The 20,000-nt window shown below is 40.1% G+C and overlaps 1 protein-coding gene across 5 annotated transcripts in view; it reads left to right on the top strand.

The window, feature by feature from the left end:
• LOC137983998 (NLR family CARD domain-containing protein 3-like) overlaps positions 1-17,471 on the top strand; it is a 39,208-nt gene extending 21,737 nt beyond the window's left edge. For 2 of the 5 annotated variants that reach the window (XM_068831158.1, XM_068831159.1), the window contains exons 4-11: positions 1,734-2,352; positions 2,907-2,939; positions 4,801-4,842; positions 6,014-6,055; positions 8,020-8,082; positions 8,217-8,258; positions 12,250-12,312; positions 13,145-17,471. In XM_068831158.1, coding sequence (XP_068687259.1) covers positions 1,749-2,352; positions 2,907-2,939; positions 4,801-4,842; positions 6,014-6,055; positions 8,020-8,082; positions 8,217-8,258; positions 12,250-12,312; positions 13,145-16,284 — 4,029 coding nt within the window. In that variant the 5' untranslated portion in view covers positions 1,734-1,748 and the 3' untranslated portion in view covers positions 16,285-17,471. Of the gene's footprint in view, positions 1-695; positions 819-1,733; positions 2,353-2,906; positions 2,940-4,800; positions 4,843-6,013; positions 6,056-8,019; positions 8,083-8,216; positions 8,259-12,249; positions 12,313-13,144 lie in introns of all 5 variants that reach the window. The other 3 variants (XM_068831160.1, XM_068831161.1, XM_068831162.1) reach the window with 3 other exon arrangements.
• The last annotated feature ends 2,529 nt before the right edge of the window (positions 17,472-20,000 follow it).

The following is a 20,000-nucleotide window of genomic DNA, read 5'->3' as shown; positions in this document are numbered from 1 at the left end:
AAAAGAAGCAACGATTAGGAATTCCAAAGAACAGATACCAAGTCCAGTTCATCTCAGTTGTGAAATTGAACTTACTTGTTTGGTTTTTGAAGGCAAAAGTCTGTAAAGTAGCGTCATGTACAGTATATTTTGCTTTGAATTTCCCGGCATGTGGCCCTGATTACCCATGATGCATTCAAGAGAGTAAACTCGTCTATTGTTAAGCTGATGATTCCACTTAGAACCCAACATGAGCAACATGAGCTCAATTCAAAACTTGGCAGCAGCAAAGTAAATGCGTCTGTCTTAACAAATACAATAAAGTTTGACATGTAATATTTACCCAGTGATTTTACTTACCAGAAATGGTATTTTAGTCGTTGTTGGTACAGTAGTATTCGGTTCCTTTTCACATCGATTTTAATATTATAATGATTGTATGGTTTTAAGTTAAAGTACAGGTTATACGATTCACAATTTCTTCACTAACATTAGATAAACGCATAAGACCTATAGTGTTGCGTTTCTTTCTGGTAGCTTTGTGTTGCATAGCACATTGTGACTGACCGATCAGTCGCTTAATTATATGTAAGTTTAATATTGTTTACAAGAATTATACTAAATTTTTACCTCTCATATCCCCAACATGACATCCTTGAGGTGATAACGGAAAGTAATAAAAGTTAAATATATGAAAAGGTTTTTTGTTTTTGCAGAATGCCTTTTAAAAAAGAAGCTTCTAGCATGCAATCACAGTTTTCATCTCCCAGCCACAGTTAACTTTTATTTTGCAAATTATGACCCTCCATATTTGTTTCATGAAGGAGTGCAATTTTTGAGTAAGAGTGCAGCTCATTTTTGGTCGTTTGAATAGTTATCTTGTTCCTACAGATTTATTGCAGTTAACTTAGAAAGCAAAAGTATAGATTGGAAACTACACATTGCTAATTATTATTTAGTTCACAAGTCATGACAAGTAATGTGTTGTGACAGGCTCTGCATAATTTCTGATGAGACCAATTAAGGAGAAAATAGTTTAAGGAGAGCTGGAAAGTAATGGATGATAATAAGAATTATCATTTTATTTGTTAGCTGTCAGACTTCTGGTGTCCCAATATAATACACCCCTAAAAACATGCAGATTTTATCTACATTTACTGTACCTCCAGAAAGACCCCCGAAAATTGCTTGTACCACTTCCATAGGGATAAGTTATTATCATTCATTCATTAAATTGTAATAGCCATTAAAAATTAGTTTTTGCCAATGTCAGAGGAAATTCGATTTGATTTAACTGGTAATGGTAAACTTGGGAGGCGGCGTGATCAAGTGGTTCGGGCGTTGGGTTTAGCATGCAGTTTCCCCTGCTTCAAATCCCGTTCTATTCTCTGGTTTGGATTTGTTTCCGTTTATGGCCGGGGTTCAACTCTACCATGCTTTGCGAATAGCCGAATGGTTGTCTTCTGTCAGTTGGGGTTCTTAATCATGTCTCTGTTAAGTTTAAGTTCTTTCTGATTATTAAAAAAAGAGTGGGGTGCCTGGAGTTAGCTTCATAGCTAAGTGCACTTCCACTATAAAAAAAGAGCATTTATGAGCAAGCGTTTACACTTTCCTTGTGCTTCATATTCAGAGGGTGCTACACTGCCCTTGCGTTGCTGAATGCCGCCAGTGTATTGCCAAATGCCATTACTGGTTTTCTTTTTATGGATTTGATTTGCAATAAACCACTCTCATTTTTTTCCATGCTTGTGTAGCCAACAGTTTGGGATATGGCATCTGGTCCAGCTCCATTTGCCTCGTCAAAGGAGACAACCAACTATGCTCGTTTGTGCCGGCTTCTAGTGGATGTAGGCACACAGGTCCTGAGAGACACCTTTGACACAATACACCCTCCAGCTACTCTTCACAAGAGTTTGTCAACAGCTCACCCTACATTACAGTCTCTGAAAAATAAAAGAATTTTGAATGACACACAGTGGAAAAACCTGTACCCAACTTCTCCTTCATCTGTGTCATCAGCGAGCTTTGACATTACACTTCTGATGGTACTGCTGAGAAATGTATGCAGTCTCACTCCTCCTGCCAGTACTGGAAGCTGGGACAAGCCTCCAAATACTGGTGATAACAGTCCTGAGGCAAACATAGTGAGGATTAAGTATTACCGAAATGAAATTTACGCTCATGCCAGCCAAGCTTCTGTTGATGATGTAACATTCAGTCAGCAATGGCAGGATATAAGTAATGCACTGCTAGCCCTTAAAGCAGATGCCAGTGTGATCAGCCGACTGGAGACTGAGTGCATGGATCCTGGTGTTGAGGAGGACTATCGAGAATTACTAAAACAGTGGAAAGAGAATGATGAAAATTTAGAAGGTATGCCCGACCCCAAAAATGAGTTTGATATTTCAAAGTTTAACCTTATGGTTGTGGATAGGCTTCTCTTTGTGTGGTTTCCAGTGGTTTATGGTTGGACTGGACAATTGCATTGCTTATTTCAAATTTTAAGATGTACAGTGTTTACTGGTCAAATTTCTCACACACTCAGACTATGGCAATGAGCTCGTTTTCTAATTGTGCATAGTACTGTTCAGTTTCGTTATTCACATGAGAACTGAAAAACACTGGGTGCTCTCGTTTGTTCCACCGAGAGGGCTGTCCCAAGTTCAGTTTGAGAAGCATCACATTGAATCTCTGGCTTAGGCACATTATAAGGGGTTAGTACAAGTTCACGTAAATTTTTCTTGACACAGGCCATAGATGCAGCATCCATGGGCAAATAGCCAACAGCATTTAGCATCTCTTTTAGTCATGTTCTGTCAGACAGAGTTAAATCTCGCCATTAGTGTCATTCTTGGGTTAATTCATTAATATTAAGGTAAACCAAACTAGAAATTGACTCATTTTTGTTGGTTTTTGCTTTAATCCAGAAATGCTGAAGTCGGGATTTGGAGAGGTGAAAGGTGTGTTAATTAATTGAATAAAACAAATACAACCATAAATGAACATTGTGATTTATAGTAACAGTAGAAGAACTGGAAATCTTACCAGTGTGTCCATGCACTTGACTTATGGTTCTACAATGTACATGGCAGCAGAAATGTGATTACTTAATAGGGTATATTGAGTAGTAGTTCAAAAACCTAAGATTAATATGTATAATTATTGACTAAGATGGAAAGAACATGAATTAAAGTTTTAGCTTCATGAAAATCACATATTTTGTGTTCAGAAAATCCTAATAGGGTCAATGAGATGAGACCACCATCACAACAATGATTCTATGTGTAGTTTATACACACAAAATGTTAATTAATAGGGTATATTGAGTAGTAGTTCAAAAACCTAAGATTAATATGTATAATTATTGACTAAGATGGAAAGAACATGAATTAAAGTTTTAGCTTCATGAAAATCACATATTTTGTGTTCAGAAAATCCTAATAGGGTCAATGAGATGAGACCACCATCACAACAATGATTCTATGTGTAGTTTATACACACAAAATGTTTAAAGGAAAAACAAACCCGATAACCGCATTTTAAAGTAATCAACGGGCTAAAGTAAAGGTGGGGTTAAAAATTATTTGAGGCAGATTCAGAGCCACCTTAAAATTAAATTTCCAGTCGTAATAATGGCTCTAAACACACTCCAAAGAAACTTTGTAACTTCAAAAACATTCCAGTTTACCTTGCCTGTTACTTTCAGGAAAAATGGATACAACTTACAAGTATTAATTATTATTCTTAGATTTTGATGTACGTAACTGAGGAGGGATAGAGAAGCACACACAGTGCATTCTTACCTTGGTTTTTGCCTTGAGCCGGACTCGAACCCACGACTCCCTGACTACAAGTCAGGCATGCGAAGCCACTACACCATCAAAGCTACCACGCTGGCAAAGCAGCAGATTAATGAAGTGACTTTCCCCCGTCTGGGGTTATAGAGGCCTGGATCTCTTAAGGCTCGTTTACACAGAGCGATTTTATCGTGCAACAAGAGCTGCGATCGAGCAACGATTTTACGGCGACAGCAAATCGCGCGTGTGAACAGCCCGCGATTTCACTGCGATTTGTAGCGCGACAGATCGCAGCCTTGTCGTCGCAAATTCGAACATGCTCGAAATTTAGTGCAACTTTGTTGCGATTTTATCGCAGCCTTTGTCGTGCGATAAAATCGCTCTGTGTAAACTAGCCTTTACATAATTTAGTCCATTGACACAAAAAGAACACAAAATTTCAAAGAAAAAACGTTGAACTCAGGAACACTTTAAAGACAGTCTATTACTTATCACCGCTATAATCTTATCTTAATACATATGAGCGTGTAAATAATGAAGTAGAGTCTTGTGTGGAAATCTTGCCAAAATTCATGTATTGAAGCTATGTCAAGTCTCTTTCCGTGAACTTTTCTCATCTCTAGTCCAGTTCATTATCTTAATCGTTAAGAGACATTTGAGTTCTCGGGGAAGAGATTACATCGTTACTGTACCGTACCTTTCCCTCCAGCCTTTGTCAGTGTACGTATATATTATTTTACCCATTATTAAAATTGCTGTTTTATTCAATTGGTTGATTATTCGATCCACTGATTTTATTTGATGAAGACATCCGGATGAGGCTTGAAACAGATGAAGGGAGCTGCAAAGACACACTCAAAGAAACACATAATGAGTTGATACATTTTATTGACTTTTTGACTCATAAGGGATGTAGCAAAAACTTTTTTCTTTTTTTTCCTGCAAAGGTACATGTACGTGTACATGTACATTGTACTTTCAAAGTTCGCTTAAAAATTAATCACTGTCTTTCTTATTCCTAAAGAATTGTCAAAAGATTTGAAGGACAAAATCAGTGAGATGGAAGGTAGGTGGAGATACATGTATGCAAATGACTCGTATTTCATGAGTTAATTTAAGCGTTTGTAACTTTTGAACTTCTGGCAAGGTTTCCAGTAAGTGGCTTTGTCACTCCTTTTGTGCTTGTTTCACATCGTCATTGTCACTCCTATTCTTGACCTGGTTTGTTCGTAACACCTTATCTTATTCTTCAGTAAGGAGTCCTTCACTTTCTTTCTTGAGGTTACCTCTCCTTAGTCAATCCTATGACTCTTGGAACTTTCACTTTTTTGCATCCTCTTGATAAACTGTCTGTGCAATGCCCTATTCCTCCACCGGGTTAGCTGCCTTTCCATTCTTACAGTACCTTTTTGCTTTGTCTGGACTTGATTCAGTATTCTTTCATCTCACTGCTAGCAAACACACACTCAAATAAGCTTCCAGTTCAATGCTAACACAGTCCTCAAAAGTTGACAAGCCTCTCCCACTAACTGGTCTTTTGAAAATTAATATAACCTGTCCACATCTGCCAGCATATGATATGATCGGTAAATAGTTAACAGCTTTCTTGTTTTCTTATCCTGTGTCCTGAGATCCTCTTTGGTCTAGTTGATAATACTTGCACTTACATGTATGGTCCGCGGGAGGTATGCCCTAAAGCCTCCGTCGTTATGTCCATTGACTCAAAAAGAACTTGAAATTTCAAGAAAAAACTGTAACAGTTTAAAGAAAGTTCATTTTCATCACAATTTACATCTTAAAACACAAGAGTGTACATATATGTATGCATAATCAAATACATGTAGTGCGAGAGTCACTGAAATTTTGGCATAAATTTAGGACGACTCCTCCACGCGTAATCAATTAGTTTCGCGCGGCGATTGACAATATTGCATGATCGCAAGCTGTCTGCGATGAACGAGTCTCAGACGATTCTTAACACCGGAGAGAAATGTTCGCATTAATTAATCCTCAGAGAAAATTATACCCTTTATTAGAATTTGCTTTTTTATTGAATTGGTTGTCATAAATAATACACCCATTGCTTCGCTTTGATTAAGACATCCTGAAGAGGCTTGAAACTGATGAAGGCAGCAGCAAAGACACCCTAAAAGAGTTGATACATTTTATTGAATTAATTTTTGTCGGCCTAAAGTAATTTGAAGGTTCGCTTAATGACTGCTCTTTTGCTCCCAAAGAAATTTCAAAACATTTGAGGGACAAGTTCAGTGACTTTGAAGGTAGGTATACATGTAAATGGCTCTTATTTTTTGAGTTGATTATAATGTGAGTATTTTTATTAGAGAACAACATACATATATAAAAAATAATGGATATAATAATGTAAGTTCGAGTTTGATCGGCGGTTTAGCTTGTGTCTTTAGTACCCAGTTTTGCGCTTCTCGGGGACCATGTGAGAGTTTGCCCACCATGTTGTTTTGTTATTTGGCGGACTTTACAGTTTTACCTGTAATCTGAAGAGGTTCGATCGTATTCCGTAAGTCATGCAGTTTTCAGAGAACCATTTGTGTGTTATTCGAAGCGTTATACTAGCAATGTTTTTCATTTCGTTTGGAAACTGTTAAAGGAATTGTTTTGTAACAGGTTTGTGATATCCGACAATTTTACATGTAATAGGTCCGCGATAGAGTTATTGGGACCATAGGTACCCCAAGCTCACGGAGTATCGTTGTTGCGTTACATAAACTTTATAAGGGTTTGTTTAGCGATCGTTATTTAGGGCATTAAAATAGAAATAAAAATACACCAGAATTTCTCGCCTTGCCTCCTTGTCTTATTTATGGTGTGTTCTTAGCATTTCTGGACGTTTCAGCGCGATTCCAGGGAGTTTTAATTCTACCGTTTCTCTCTCATATATATTATTCCCCAAGGTTGGTTACTTGCTGGCGGCAGTCTCGCAAATCCATCGAAGGAAATCAGCCGTGAATTCACACCGAACGCTCAGGTCGCCTCCAGATTTAGCCCAGTGCACGTTAAAATCCTCCTCTAACTAGTGCCTTTCTCTATCGGAGAAAAACAGCCGCGGTGCGGGAATTTCGGCTCGCTAATCTAACTGCCCCCTTCCAGCGAGGACTGCGTGCGATGCTTTGCCACGAAGTTCCGTGCACGGCCGTTGGAAAACACCTTACCGACCGGGCCCAAGGTTCAAATTTGTTACTCACCGGGTTGGCAACGATGTCAGTGACAGGCACACTGTAAAACAAACTGAATTTTTATGTGTTGTTTCCGAAACATCTGTATAATCCATCAACATTTCCCTGAGCTTCGTCCGTATCTGCGTGACAGCTCAGTACCCTCCTGAGAAGGGCCTCACGCTGTTCTTGTCCGTCACTGGGACTAAAGCTTCGTCGCCCACCCTGTGTCTATCAAATTTGAACCTTGGGCCTGGTCGATAAGGTGTTTTTCAACGGTTTCGGGCTCGGAACTTCCGAACCAAGCATGTTGCTAAGAGCAAAGTCAGCCCACTTCGGCGATTTTCAATTCCTTTCCGTAAACGTTCGTCTGATATAAAGATTGAAATATGTAGCAGCACTATCATCCTTGGTCTCAGTGGAATTTTTGATCGATTTGAGCTTTTTGGAAGAATTTACAGCAGCTTGTGTTTCCGACTACTTCATCGGAGTTTCCAACCTTGAACATAAATATATAGAGAGAAAACAACGAACCTACAAGCTGGAGTAGCGCTGAAATGGCCAAAGTATGCCACAAAAACATTGCCAAGGTATCGAGAATACAAGGCAAGGTATTTTTGTTCGATTCATGTTCTTTATTTCGACTCCTAACCACGTTTGCAAATTCCCATACAAACGCTTATAATTTTGACTGATCGTAATGCTCAAAGCTCAGGGCTTGAATTTTTTCAAGCAAAAAAGTGCAACTGCTATTGTCATCTTGAAACAAAGGAGCACAAGCTTGTTGAAGTAGAGGCCTGTGGGGTAATCTTGCAAATGCTTCAGTATTAACATGTTATTGACGAAGCAGTCTCCATCTCTGTTTTTATAAGCATGTTTCATGTCAAGTCCCCTTCATTCATCTTCCTTTGCTTTTTGTTCTTAGTAATTCATTAAAGAGTATATACTTTGGCTTTTACCCCTATTTGTACTTATTAGTGTACTCTTTAGTAGCATTTTCTCTTTTTATTTTATTGATTGGTTAATCAATTGGTTGATTTGATTTTATTAAGACATCCTGAAGAGGTCTCAAACAGATGAAGGCAGCAACAACGACACACTAAAAGAGACACATGGTGAGTTCATGCATTTTATTGACTTATTGAGTTAACTGAGCTTAACTGAGGGGGTCGAGCAAGAACCATTTTCTTTTTTTCTTGCAAAAAGTTTTCCCAGGGTCACTTAATAGCTGTTTCTTTTATTCCCAAAGAAATATCAAAAACTATGATGGACAAGCTCTGTGAGATGGAAGGTAGGTCCATATGTAAATGGTTCTTATTTTGTGGGTTAATGTGAGTGTTTTTATTGGAGAATGATCGTGATACATGGTCGGAGCAAAGTTTGACCATTTGCAGGTATTAATTCTCACTCAACCACTCACATGATGTCGCAGAGAGTGGTTGCGTGTGTCCCGACCCCAAGGGCCGCTAGATGATGATGATCGGCAAATTAACTGAAAAATCGAACCGAAGTTAAGGACCAAACTCGTCAGATTCTCCTGAATTCCCTAAGCGAAAACCTAACTGACAATTCAACACAAACACCTTTTTCATGTGTTCCATACCCAAGCATGCATACGTCAATCAAAAACTAATACCACCCGATTGGCGTCCTAAACAGAAACAAAAGGACAACACTATATTTGTGCGACACGTGACAATACGTCAATATCTTCTATCCAATTGCTAAGGTAGAAATTCCTCAGTTGTTTAAAGACCCTGAGGGTTGGTCCAGCTAGAGTACATCTAGTTGACCACACAACCTTCTTTGCGGAAGTCCGATGCACAACTAACAGAGGCAAATGATCAACTGAGTTTTTTTTTATACTTCTTGCTCTTTTTTTGCAAGACTGTTTGTACATTTTTTTATTACGCACAATGAAATACATGTAGCTCGTCAGAATCATTAGCAGTCAATACACCAACTAGTAATAAAGATGGAATTACGATTTGTCGGGTTTCATAATCATTCCCCTCTATTAACTATGATTCTCCTGAAGTCCGTAAACGAAAACCTAATTAACAATTCAACAGAAAAAGCTTTTCCATGTGCTCCATACGCAAGCGTGCATACTGTACGTCAATAAAAAACTAATGCCACCCGATGGGCTTCCTGAATAAAAACAAAAGGACAACAGTATCTTTGTGTGGTGCACAAATAACTGAGCCAAACGATCAACTGGGTGTTTTTGACACTTACTGCTCTTTTTTGCAAGACTGCTTGTGCATTTTCCATTACGTAGAATGAAATAGCTCGTCAAAGCCATTAGCAGTCAACCTACTAACTGCTAAGCAAGGTAGACTTACGATTTTACCCGTACCTTTCTTTTCAAAAGAAAAAAATATGAGAGAAACAAAATTCGATTTGTGCGAACAAACTTCGTTCGTTTGTGCTTCTCGAGTAACAATTCCAGCATACGAGCATGGCTAAATGGCCCAAAGGCAGTATAGTAGTTCGATGTCCAATCGCTGAGCACCTGAAAGCCATTTATTCCTGACAAAGTTTTGATGGTTTAAGAGGTATCAGGTCGTTTCGCTAACGTCCAGTTCACTAACAAACGAAGTCGATTCGCTAACATGTTTGATTGTTTTGCTAATGTCCAGTTCGCTAACAACCGAAGTCGACTCGCTAACGTGTTTGGTTGCTCTAGGTCTATTTGGCTGCTTTAGTCTTATCTGGGGATTACGAAATATTTGATTGAGATGGCTGACATAAGGGCACGATTTAAGTCTGTTATATCAAATCGATTGCATTCATTAATCAGCTCGCGTCGCTCGGGTGACTTTTTAGCATCCTCAACAAATAGCACAACCGCGTTCCAAAGGTCTCTCTTCTGTGCCTCTGTTGCCGTTACAAATGACAGAGAACACTTGCAATTCTTACCAGTCTCGATCCGTCGAAAATGAGCATTACAGCATAACGTGGGCACCTAAATCACTTGAAACCAAACGCGTCCCTTTATTCACATTGAAATTATTTTCATTGAAACAATAAAATGCGCTCGCGCAGCTCTCAGTAAAGGAGGTGAGACTATTTCAACTTCAATAGGACAATGTTTCAGCACCTTCATGATATGAGTCCTCAACAAAGAACAGAGAACACTTCTAATAACTACCGATCATATTGCAGCGATTTCTACCCGTTGAAAACGAGCATTGCAGTATAAAAACGCTTTGCTCTTTGTCGATTTCATTCCACTTACCTCACGACAACTCTTTGGAAATAATCTTAATCATGGAAAGCTTTTATTGCATCATTTGCGCCGAAGAAGGTACCTCACGGCAAGAGGCGCTTTTATGTGACGGCTGCGACAGGTGGCAACACCGACGTTGTGAGACATTGATAAGCAGGATTTCTAGACCGGCGGGGAAGTCACCATGTTTTCAGAAACAAGTGATATGCCAGACCCACTAGAAGAACTATCCCTACTACGAGAACATTCCAGTTGTGGAACCAGTGGCCAACCATGGTGCTATCGCCGACCAAGAGGCCTCTTCAGTAACATACCAGTTGGTGGAGCAGGGGACAAGGCGGGGCAAGGCTAGACTCGTAGATAGCCGTGGATTTACATTCAACCTGCAATCTAGGAGATCCTATGCGACGTATTGGCAGTGTACAGTTCATCCCAAAGAAAATCCATGCAGAGCTTCTGTTGCTGAACGAGATGGCAGTTTTCAGCCAGGGAAGAACTCTCACAATCACCCCGCTAAGGTTGGAATGAACATAGCCGCAAAAGTTGTCAGTAAAGTGAAGGCAACGGCTGACCAGGAGAAACCAATGTTCCTTTTCTTTCGGCGTCTGGCCCAGACGGAACCCCTCCGAGACCTGGCTGATAACGTGAAACGGCAATGGATCAAGAGTACAGTGTTCCCGCCCAAGGATTGGAGTGTTTATATAAACAGCCCATATGCATAAATAATGACATATATAGAGGGGTGGCATAATGCACTGAATTGACGCGCTGGTGAACATACTGATTTGTCACTCTTCTTACTCATTGAACTGTTGGAAAGGGAGGCCGACTGACAAGCATCACCACAAGGCTAGTTTCAATTGAAAAACTCTCTAGGATACAGCGCAAATGCTATAGAAATGTTTAAAGAAAGTTGTTGGGTTTCTGGGAGAAATACAAAATTCGCAAAATAACTGCTGCATATTTGCTTAAGTCGTGTTCTTATCTAAACGGACCAGTTCTTGCACAATGATTTGCAAATATATTTAGCTCTTAAACCCATTAATAATTATTGTAATGATTTACAACTAGACTTATTAAGAAAAATATGCTTTGTAACTTTAAGGACAAGCTAATTTTCAGTATTAGTAAAAATTACAGATTGATTTGACCGCTCTTTGGCACTGGGTTCGCGTATTCATAATTAAAGTGCCCCTAACCCCAAAATGTTTTTTTCGCTAAAATGAATCTTTGCACTTGTTCGAAACGCATTGCGGCAATTTTTTCCTTTTTCTAAAAAATTCGGCCATTTTATAGACTTCGAAAGTTGCGAAAATCCAAGCATCTTTTGTTCACGACCGAGTCAGAAGGGGATTGGGTCTATTCCTGATGTGACGTCACAATCTACTTTGCATGCATGTTTACAAAGAGTTAATGCAATGTAAATCAGTTTGTGACGTCACATCAGGAATAGACCCACTCCCCTTCTGACTCGGTCATGAACAAATAATGGTTGGATTTTCGCAACTTTCGAAGCCTATAAAATGGCAGAATTTGTTAGAAAAAGGAAAAAAATTGCTGCAATGCGTTTCGAACAGGTGCAAAGATTCATTTTAGCGAAAAAAACATTTTGGGGTTGGGGGCACTTTAAGATGCCGACGTGGTTTTTTCCATACACATATGCTTTACGGTTAATTTTCACAAATTGGTCTCTACTTCTCTCGTAACTGTAAAGTGGGAGGTTTTCACCCGATAAATAACGTGCAGATCAAGAACAAAGTCTGAATGCTGATTTGTTATGTATATTGCACATGGTCGCGCGAAAGGTAAATTACGCACTACATGTCAGTTTAAACGAATTGGGAAATCATTAGCGAACTGACCTAATAAGATAGCGAAACGACTTTTAGTTGTTATTGAAACAAGCAAAAATGTTAGCGTAACAACCAAACACGTTAGGGAAACGACTTCCGTTGTTAGCGAACTGGACGTTAGCGAAACGACTTGTATTCGTTTCAAAATACACAAAAAGTAACGCTCACTAGTTCATCTCTTATTTTACTGTTTAAAGAAATGCTGAAGCAGTTGAAGTCGCAGGGAGACAAATCGAATACCAAACTTGGACAGACTGAAGGTACAGTGAAGAATCGCATAATTCATGAGATGGACTGGCAGAAATTGCTAGAAATCCCACAACGGTATCTAAAATGTGCACACAATCATAAGTTTTGCATTTACTGAGATCAACTTTCATTGTAGGTCTTAATAAAACTGAATCAAAGAAACTTGCCTTCTTTTGAGTCATCAATACAGTAGTTCATTATAATGAGACAATTATTGACGATGACATCACCAACTCTTAGTTAGCCTAAATAATTGTTATAATTGCATATTTTTTGGACATAATTTTTAACTTACAAGTATTTTGTGGTAGGGGGAAATTCATCATTATTTGTACTGACTGAAAGCCAAAATGATCGCTGGATTTGTAGGGCGACTTGCAAAGAAGCAAAGAAGACCTTAAAAGAATTCGGGTCTCAACGGAACTCGGGCCTATGACCGTGCATGTGCCATTGCACTGCAACGCTTTACCATCTCAGCCATCGGAGATACATGACTAAAGCATGAACGTGCAACCCACTCACTTCCAGATGGCTTGAGAGATCAGATGATAGAGCAGGGTAGGACAATCGCATACTTATAATTATGAAATCAAGTCCAGTTCAGGGGTGGAATTCTTTTAGGCTTCCTTTGCAACTGCCGAACTTACTCTATAAATTGCGATGGTCATTCGCACTCAGAGTCGTCACAACCCCAAGTTCAATTTATATATGACTCTCACATATTTCACTATCAATTAAAAGCGCAGTCGACCTTAACACAACTAAGATGTATCATTCTCAAATATTCATCGTAGGGAGAACAACGGTGTTTTTATGTTCAAGTAATGACTTTCTCTCTTTCAGATGCTTATGGGCCAGCGGCTGACTTTATCGACGTTATTCGACAACTGTACAAAAATCGTGAAGGATGGCTTGCACCATTCCCGTGGTGCGAAGAGTTTGGATTCCATCTTGACAACGTTTTTACCAGGCTCAAAATGGTCAGCAGGAAAAAAGAACGAGGGGTAAAGACTGATTCCATTGTCAGCATGTTGGAAATCTTCAAACCACATGAGGAATGTTCACAACCCAAAAGAGTTTTGATTGAAGGACAGCCAGGCATGGGAAAGACAACCTATTGTAACAAGGTTGCTTACGACTGGGCAAAGAACTGTAAAGCTGAAGATTCGTTTCCTGATGTCCAAGTGTTGCTGTTGTTGAAATGTAGAGACATTAACTCTGACTTATGGGAGGCTATCGAAGACCAGCTTCTACCGCGAGACATGAGAGAGGAACAAAAGGAGAAGTTTTTCAAGTTTGTTCGGGACCATCAGTCAAAGGTTTTGCTGGTACTTGACGGATTGGATGAGTTGCCAAGCGATTATTTACCCGTCTATAAAGAAATCGTTCAAGGGAGAATGCTTCCAAAATGTTACTTATTGGTTACAGCTCGTCACGAAGCTGGGATGAAAGTACGGGAATGCTGTGACACCCTGTTAGAGGTCGAAGGATTTACCGAAGAGGCTGCAAATGATTTTATCTCGAGATATTTCAAAACCGAGGAGCATCTGGCGACAAAGCTCTTGAACAAGTTGGGCACAGACGCAAGCCTTAGCGGACTAACTGCAAATCCATTAAATACAGCCCTTCTTTGCCTTTTTTGCGAAGACTTCCAAGGAAATTTGCCGAAAGGTAGATCTCTGCTTTACTTCGAAATAGTGCAGTGTGTGCTGAGAAGGTATAGGAGAAAGAAAGAATTACCAAAAATAGACAAAGACCTAACACAAGTATACCACGCTGAATTAAAGTATCTTGGATCTATAGCGTTGAATGGCTTGCTCAAGGATGAGATGTATTTCGACGACAATGCATTCCAAAATTGTACCAGCAACTTAATACCTGAATTGGGATTTCTGTCGGTTCAGCCTGGACGCAGCAAACGAAGACCGAGCCGGTGTTATGGGTTTCTACACAAGAGCTTCCAGGAGTTCTTCTGTGCATTTTATCTCAGTTGCCAGCTTGTCGATGAGGAACTTAGTCCTGATGGTTTAGTTGCTGACACAAAATATTTTAAGGACTTTGAACAGGTGCTTATGTTTACCTGTGGTATCTTGGCTCAACACTGTGAGGTAAAAGCCATGGCACTTATGGCAAGTATAGCAGGTCAAATTAACCAATCAAATGAGAAGGGAAGTGATGACTACCTATGGACTGCATTGAATTGTATTAAGGAAAGTGAAAAAGAACAGGGTACCTTTGGAAAAGAATTGGCGCATTCTCTTGGTTCGCTTCTTGGAATTCAGCGTATTTCAGGTCGGCAGCAGATAGGTGACAGTGGCGCTGCTATACTGGCTAACGCAATGGCAACAAACTCAACGGTGACAGAGTTGAATTTGAAATACAATGAAATCGGTGACTCAGGTGCTGCTGCACTGGCTAAGGCAGTGGAAATCAATTCAACGCTGACGACGTTAAATTTGTCTTACAATAAAATCGGTGCCTCAGGTGCTGCTGCACTGGCTAAAGCAGTGGAAAGCAATTCAACGCTGACAGAGTTGGATCTCTCTGCCAATGAAATCGGTGACTCAGGTGCTGCCGCACTGGCTAAAGCAGTGGAAATCAATTCAATGCTGACAAAGTTGTGTTTGTCTTCCACTAAAATCGGTGACTCAGGTGCTGCTGCACTGGCTAAAGCAGTGGAAATCAATTCAACGCTGACAGAGTTGAACCTGTGTTCTACTAAAATCTGTAACTCAGGTGCTGCTGCACTGGCTAAAGCAGTGGAAATCAATTCAACGCTGACAACCTTGAATTTGTCTTACAATGAAATCGGTGTCTCAGGTGCTGCTGCACTGGCTGAAGCAGTGGAAATCAATTCAACGCTGACAGAGTTGGATTTGCAATTCAATAGAATCCGTGACTCAGGTGCTGCTGCAGTGGCTAAAGTAGTGGAAATCAATTCAACGCTGACAAAGTTGGATTTGCGTTCCAATAGAATTGGAGACTCAGGTGCTGCTGCACTGGCTAAAGCAGTGGAAATCAATTCAAGGCTGACAATCTTGAATTTGTCTTTCAATGAAATCGGTTTCTCAGGTGCAGCTGCACTTGCTAAGGCAGTGGAAATCAATTCAACGTTGACAGAGTTGGATTTGTGTTCCAATGGAATCGGTGACTCAGGTGCTGCTGCACTGGCTAAAGCAGTGGAAATGAATTCAACGCTGACGACTTTGAATTTGTCTTACAATGAAATCGGCGTCTCAGGTGCCGCTGCACTTGCTAAGGCAGTGGAAATCAATTCAAGTCTGACAGAATTGGATTTATGTTCCAATGGAATCCGTTACTCAGGTGCTGCTGCATTGGCTAAAGCACTGGAAATTAATTCAACGCTGACAACCTTAAATTTGTCTTACAATGGAATCAGTGTCTCAGGTGCCACTGCAATGGCTAAAGGAGTGAAAATCAATTCAACGCTGACAGAGTTGGATTTGTGTTCCAATGGAATTGGTGATTCAGGTGCTGCTGCATTGGCTAAAGCAGTGGAAATCAGTTCAACGCTGACGACCTTGAATTTGTCTTACAATGAAATAGGCGTCTCAGGTGCCGCTGCACTGGCTAAGGCAGTGGAAATCAATTCAACGCTGACAACCTTGAATTTGTCTTACAATGTAATCGGTGAATCAGGTGCTGCTGCACTAGCTAAAGCAGTGGAAATCAATTCAACGCTGACAGAGTTGGATTTGCATTGCAATAGAATCTTTGACTTAGGTGCTGCTGCACTGGCTAAAGCAGTGGAAATCAATTCAACGCTCACAGAATTGGATTTGCATTCCAATGGAATCGGTGACTCGGGTGCTGCTGCACTGGCTAAAGCAGTGGAAATCAATTCAACGCTGACGACGTTGAATTTGTCTTACAATAAAATCGGTGTCTCAGGTGCTGCTGCACTGGCTAAAGCCAATGAACTGACAGGGCCTTTTGGCCTAGTTAATCGTATTTCATACTAATCGTATTCGCCATTGTCAAAACATTTTGAAATTAATCCTCCCTTACAGTTCATCATTGAACCAAAGGTCAGAGCCCGAAAGAACTGTCGCAATGTTTTAGAATTACTCGCATCCCTTGAACGAGATTAATAGACCAAATCAGCTAACCCAGTGTTGTGCCCAATGTAAATCTTGCTGGGTTAATGTTCTGTCTGTACTGTATTCGCATTATAATATAGCATTCACATATAAATGATATCGAAATACCTGGAACAGAATTGAACGTTTGAATCTCAAAGGGTTTGAATTTTCAATGAAGATCCTTTTCAACAATTGAACAGCAAACAGCGAGTGATAGTTTTAATTGAAATGAGATATGCGCCATTTTATGAAGTATACTTTGCAACATTTTGTTTTGTATGCATTCAAGGAAGTTCAAACGAGAGTCTCAAGTAAATGGAAAACCTACCCTTGGATGTAAGGAAAGTGCTAATCCATTGTTGCCCCGCCGCTCTGCATTTAGTTTTTGGCTTCCTTGTTTTCACTTTCTTGGTTGTTTCGTGGAGACCCACGATCGCTTATGACTTTTACTCTGCTCCCCCTTTAAACTGGTCGTGACTTCCGTACACACGCGCGTATACCCACCAACACACTGGATCACTTAACTTTGAAAATTACTTCCGCACAGTTCATCAAATCTTTGGTCTCCGAGAGCGGTACTTCTCAGCACTCTACACACAGATGAAGTGTCATTTTTGTTAAAATTATCGGAGTGCCATTTAACAATTGTGGGACAAAGAAAACAAGACAACGCTATAACACCAGCCAGGAAAGTCTCGTCACATGTCTTGACTCTGGAAAGTTTAATAAGGTCTACGAAATTAAGGTGACGAATACCGTGAACATGACGGCAATGTGAACAAAACATCCCTTTAAATATAAATTTGTGCTTGTCGATGCTAGTCACATCGATCACATTGTGCAATATGGCCGATGAATCCTATGACTGGATGTGTACGAACGCTCTAAAGATGAGATGAAGACGTATAGGGCACTGGGTTATATGCACTATTGATACATAACAGTGATGAGATCATGAGACAGAACTTTTTCTTATCGCAACCGTCGTGCATAAAGACTTAACGGAACTTAAAATACCACATCCATTTGACAAAATAGAAATTAAAATTATGAGTTGTCTCACAACACCACAGCAGGTTATTGTTGATTATTGTTGATCATTGAGCCAGTGAGATATCAGTAATCCGTGAGGGTCAATGCACGCACGTTAGTCAAGTGACTGAATTCGTGCAGCAGTCTCGAAATACAGTTGAGTTATTTGTCGTGAGATTTTCTGCTCTTTAACGCCTTCAAGCAGCCCTTATCCACAGTTACACTAATTGACGAAACACGCACGATGTACAACCCAACACATAGTGGCAAGGCGTAACACATCATCACAACGCGTAACTCACCTTCACAAGGCGTAACTCACCTTCACAAAGTGGAACTCACCGTCGCAAGGCGTAACTGACCTTCACAAAGTGTATCTCACTGTTGCAAAGCGTAACTCTCCTTCATAAAGTATTACTCACCTTCATAACGCGTAACTCACCTTCACAAGGCGTAACTGACCGTCCCACGGCGTAACTGACCATGACAAGGCGTAAGTCACTGCCTCAAGGCGTAATTCACCATCACAATGCGTAACTCGCCGTCACAAGGCGTAATTGACCTTTACAAGGCGTAACTCACCGTCACAAGACGTAACTCATCTTCACAAGTCGTACCTCACCGTCACAAGGCGTAACTCACCTTCACAAGACGTAACTCATCTTCACAAGTCGTAACTCACCGTCACAAGGCGTAACTCACCGTCACAAGACGTAACTCATCTTCACAAGTTGTAACTCACCGTCACAAGGCGTAACTCGCCTTCACAAGGCGTAACTGACCATCACAAGGTGTAACTCACCGTCCCAAGGCGTAACTCACCGTCACAAGGCGTAACTCACAGCCGCAAGGCGTAATTAACTATCAAAAGGCGTATCTCCCTGTGAAAACGCGTAACTGACCATCACAAGGCGTAATTCACAGTCACAAGGCTTAACTCACCTTCACCAGGCGTAAAACAAAAAGAATAAGGGGTAATATTCTGCTTGAAATTCACACAAAAAAAAACATGGAGGAGCTAAAGCCAGTTTAAGCGGAGCTGATCAAGACCAATAAAGAAATCGAGTGGCTGAACACGGACTTATCATCTCTATACACCGTATTCCAAAATGGCCGCCATTTTTGTATTCTTTTGTTTGATTGCAAATTGGCCTTTTTGGCCTCGTTTGAGGTTAAATATGCTTTTGAATTGTACGTTTGAAAGCGAGGACAAAAGGGCGAATTTGCAAGGAAACAAAAGAATACCAAAATGTCGGCCATTTTGGAATAAGGTGTATGGCTTTCGCTAGAATGTGTGGAAAACCAAAGTCGCCGTAGTAACATCAGGGTTAACAAAAACCCAGGAGAAAGTGAAAGATGGAGTTAAAACCAAGCTCGGTATCGACATCGACATTGAGAGGGCTCACAGAGTCGAACGGAAGCACAAACAAGGAAAACAGTAGAGTCAGCCACGCACTATCGTCTGTAAACTGCGCGATTGGAATCAGAGAGAACAAGTGCTACGCAAAGCTCGCAAAGAAAAACCAAGTGGCATTCATATCAGCAAAGATTTAGCGCTGGCTACTCTTAAAAAGTGGGAGCCCTTGATACCGAGGATGAAAGCTGTCAAAGAGGCTTCAAAGGTCGCTTACTTTGTTTTGGATCGCTTAGTCATTCGAGATAAACCAACGACTTGAGTCAGATGAGTAATACATTATCTTCATTACCTTTTAGTCGCTTAGATGATGAAAACTTTCGACTGACGCTGTTTGAGCTGAATAATGGCTCTATAAATTTTGATCCCGAGAAGCTTGGTAGTTTAAAACTCAACGCTTTATTGTCTACTTCGTACAGAAATTTTAGTCTGTGCAAAGATCGAGATTCTAATTTTTACTCTCAATTCCACAATTGTGAATATTAAACAAAAGATAGCTTTTATAATCGCTTAGCTAATCTGAATATTAATACTAATAATAGGGGTAACCTAGCACTCTTTCACCTAAACATTCATAGTATTTCCTATAAGTTGGGTAAAATTTCTAATTTTTTACAAAGTGTTGTGCTTAAATTTTCTGTTATCGGTATTTCTGAAACATGGCTAGATGATTCCAGTCATTCCAGTCATATTCCTGATTTTAATTTCATTCATAATCATAGGGTTGGTAGGACTGGTGGAGGTGTCTGCCTTTATCTCGCTGATTATTTAAAGTTTAAACATCGTGCTAACTTGGTATTTTCCGAAGATTGTGCTGAGTCTGTTTGTTGAAATCGATAGAACAAAGGGAAAAAAACATAGTGATCGGAGTTATTTATAGACCACCCGACCGTAAGTTGAGAGATTTCATTTTTGAACAGGAACAATTAGTTAGCGCTATTTCCAAAGAGAACAAAACCGTATTCTGATGGGCGACTGGAATCTAAATTTGATGAACCATTCTTGTCCATTGTCGTTATAACAAGGGTATGAACAGGCTTTCGATAGAAATACGTATTTTACCTTTCGCTCCAAAAATCAGCACAATTTAACTAAAGGTGCGTTCGATTGACCCTATTCCGGAATAAGCATACATGGAGAGATGAGTTAA

Source organism: Montipora foliosa, chromosome 13, assembly GCF_036669935.1.
Source record: "Montipora foliosa isolate CH-2021 chromosome 13, ASM3666993v2, whole genome shotgun sequence".
Taxonomy (NCBI): Eukaryota; Metazoa; Cnidaria; class Anthozoa; order Scleractinia; family Acroporidae; genus Montipora; species Montipora foliosa.
This window is presented reverse-complemented; position numbering and strand designations above follow the sequence as displayed.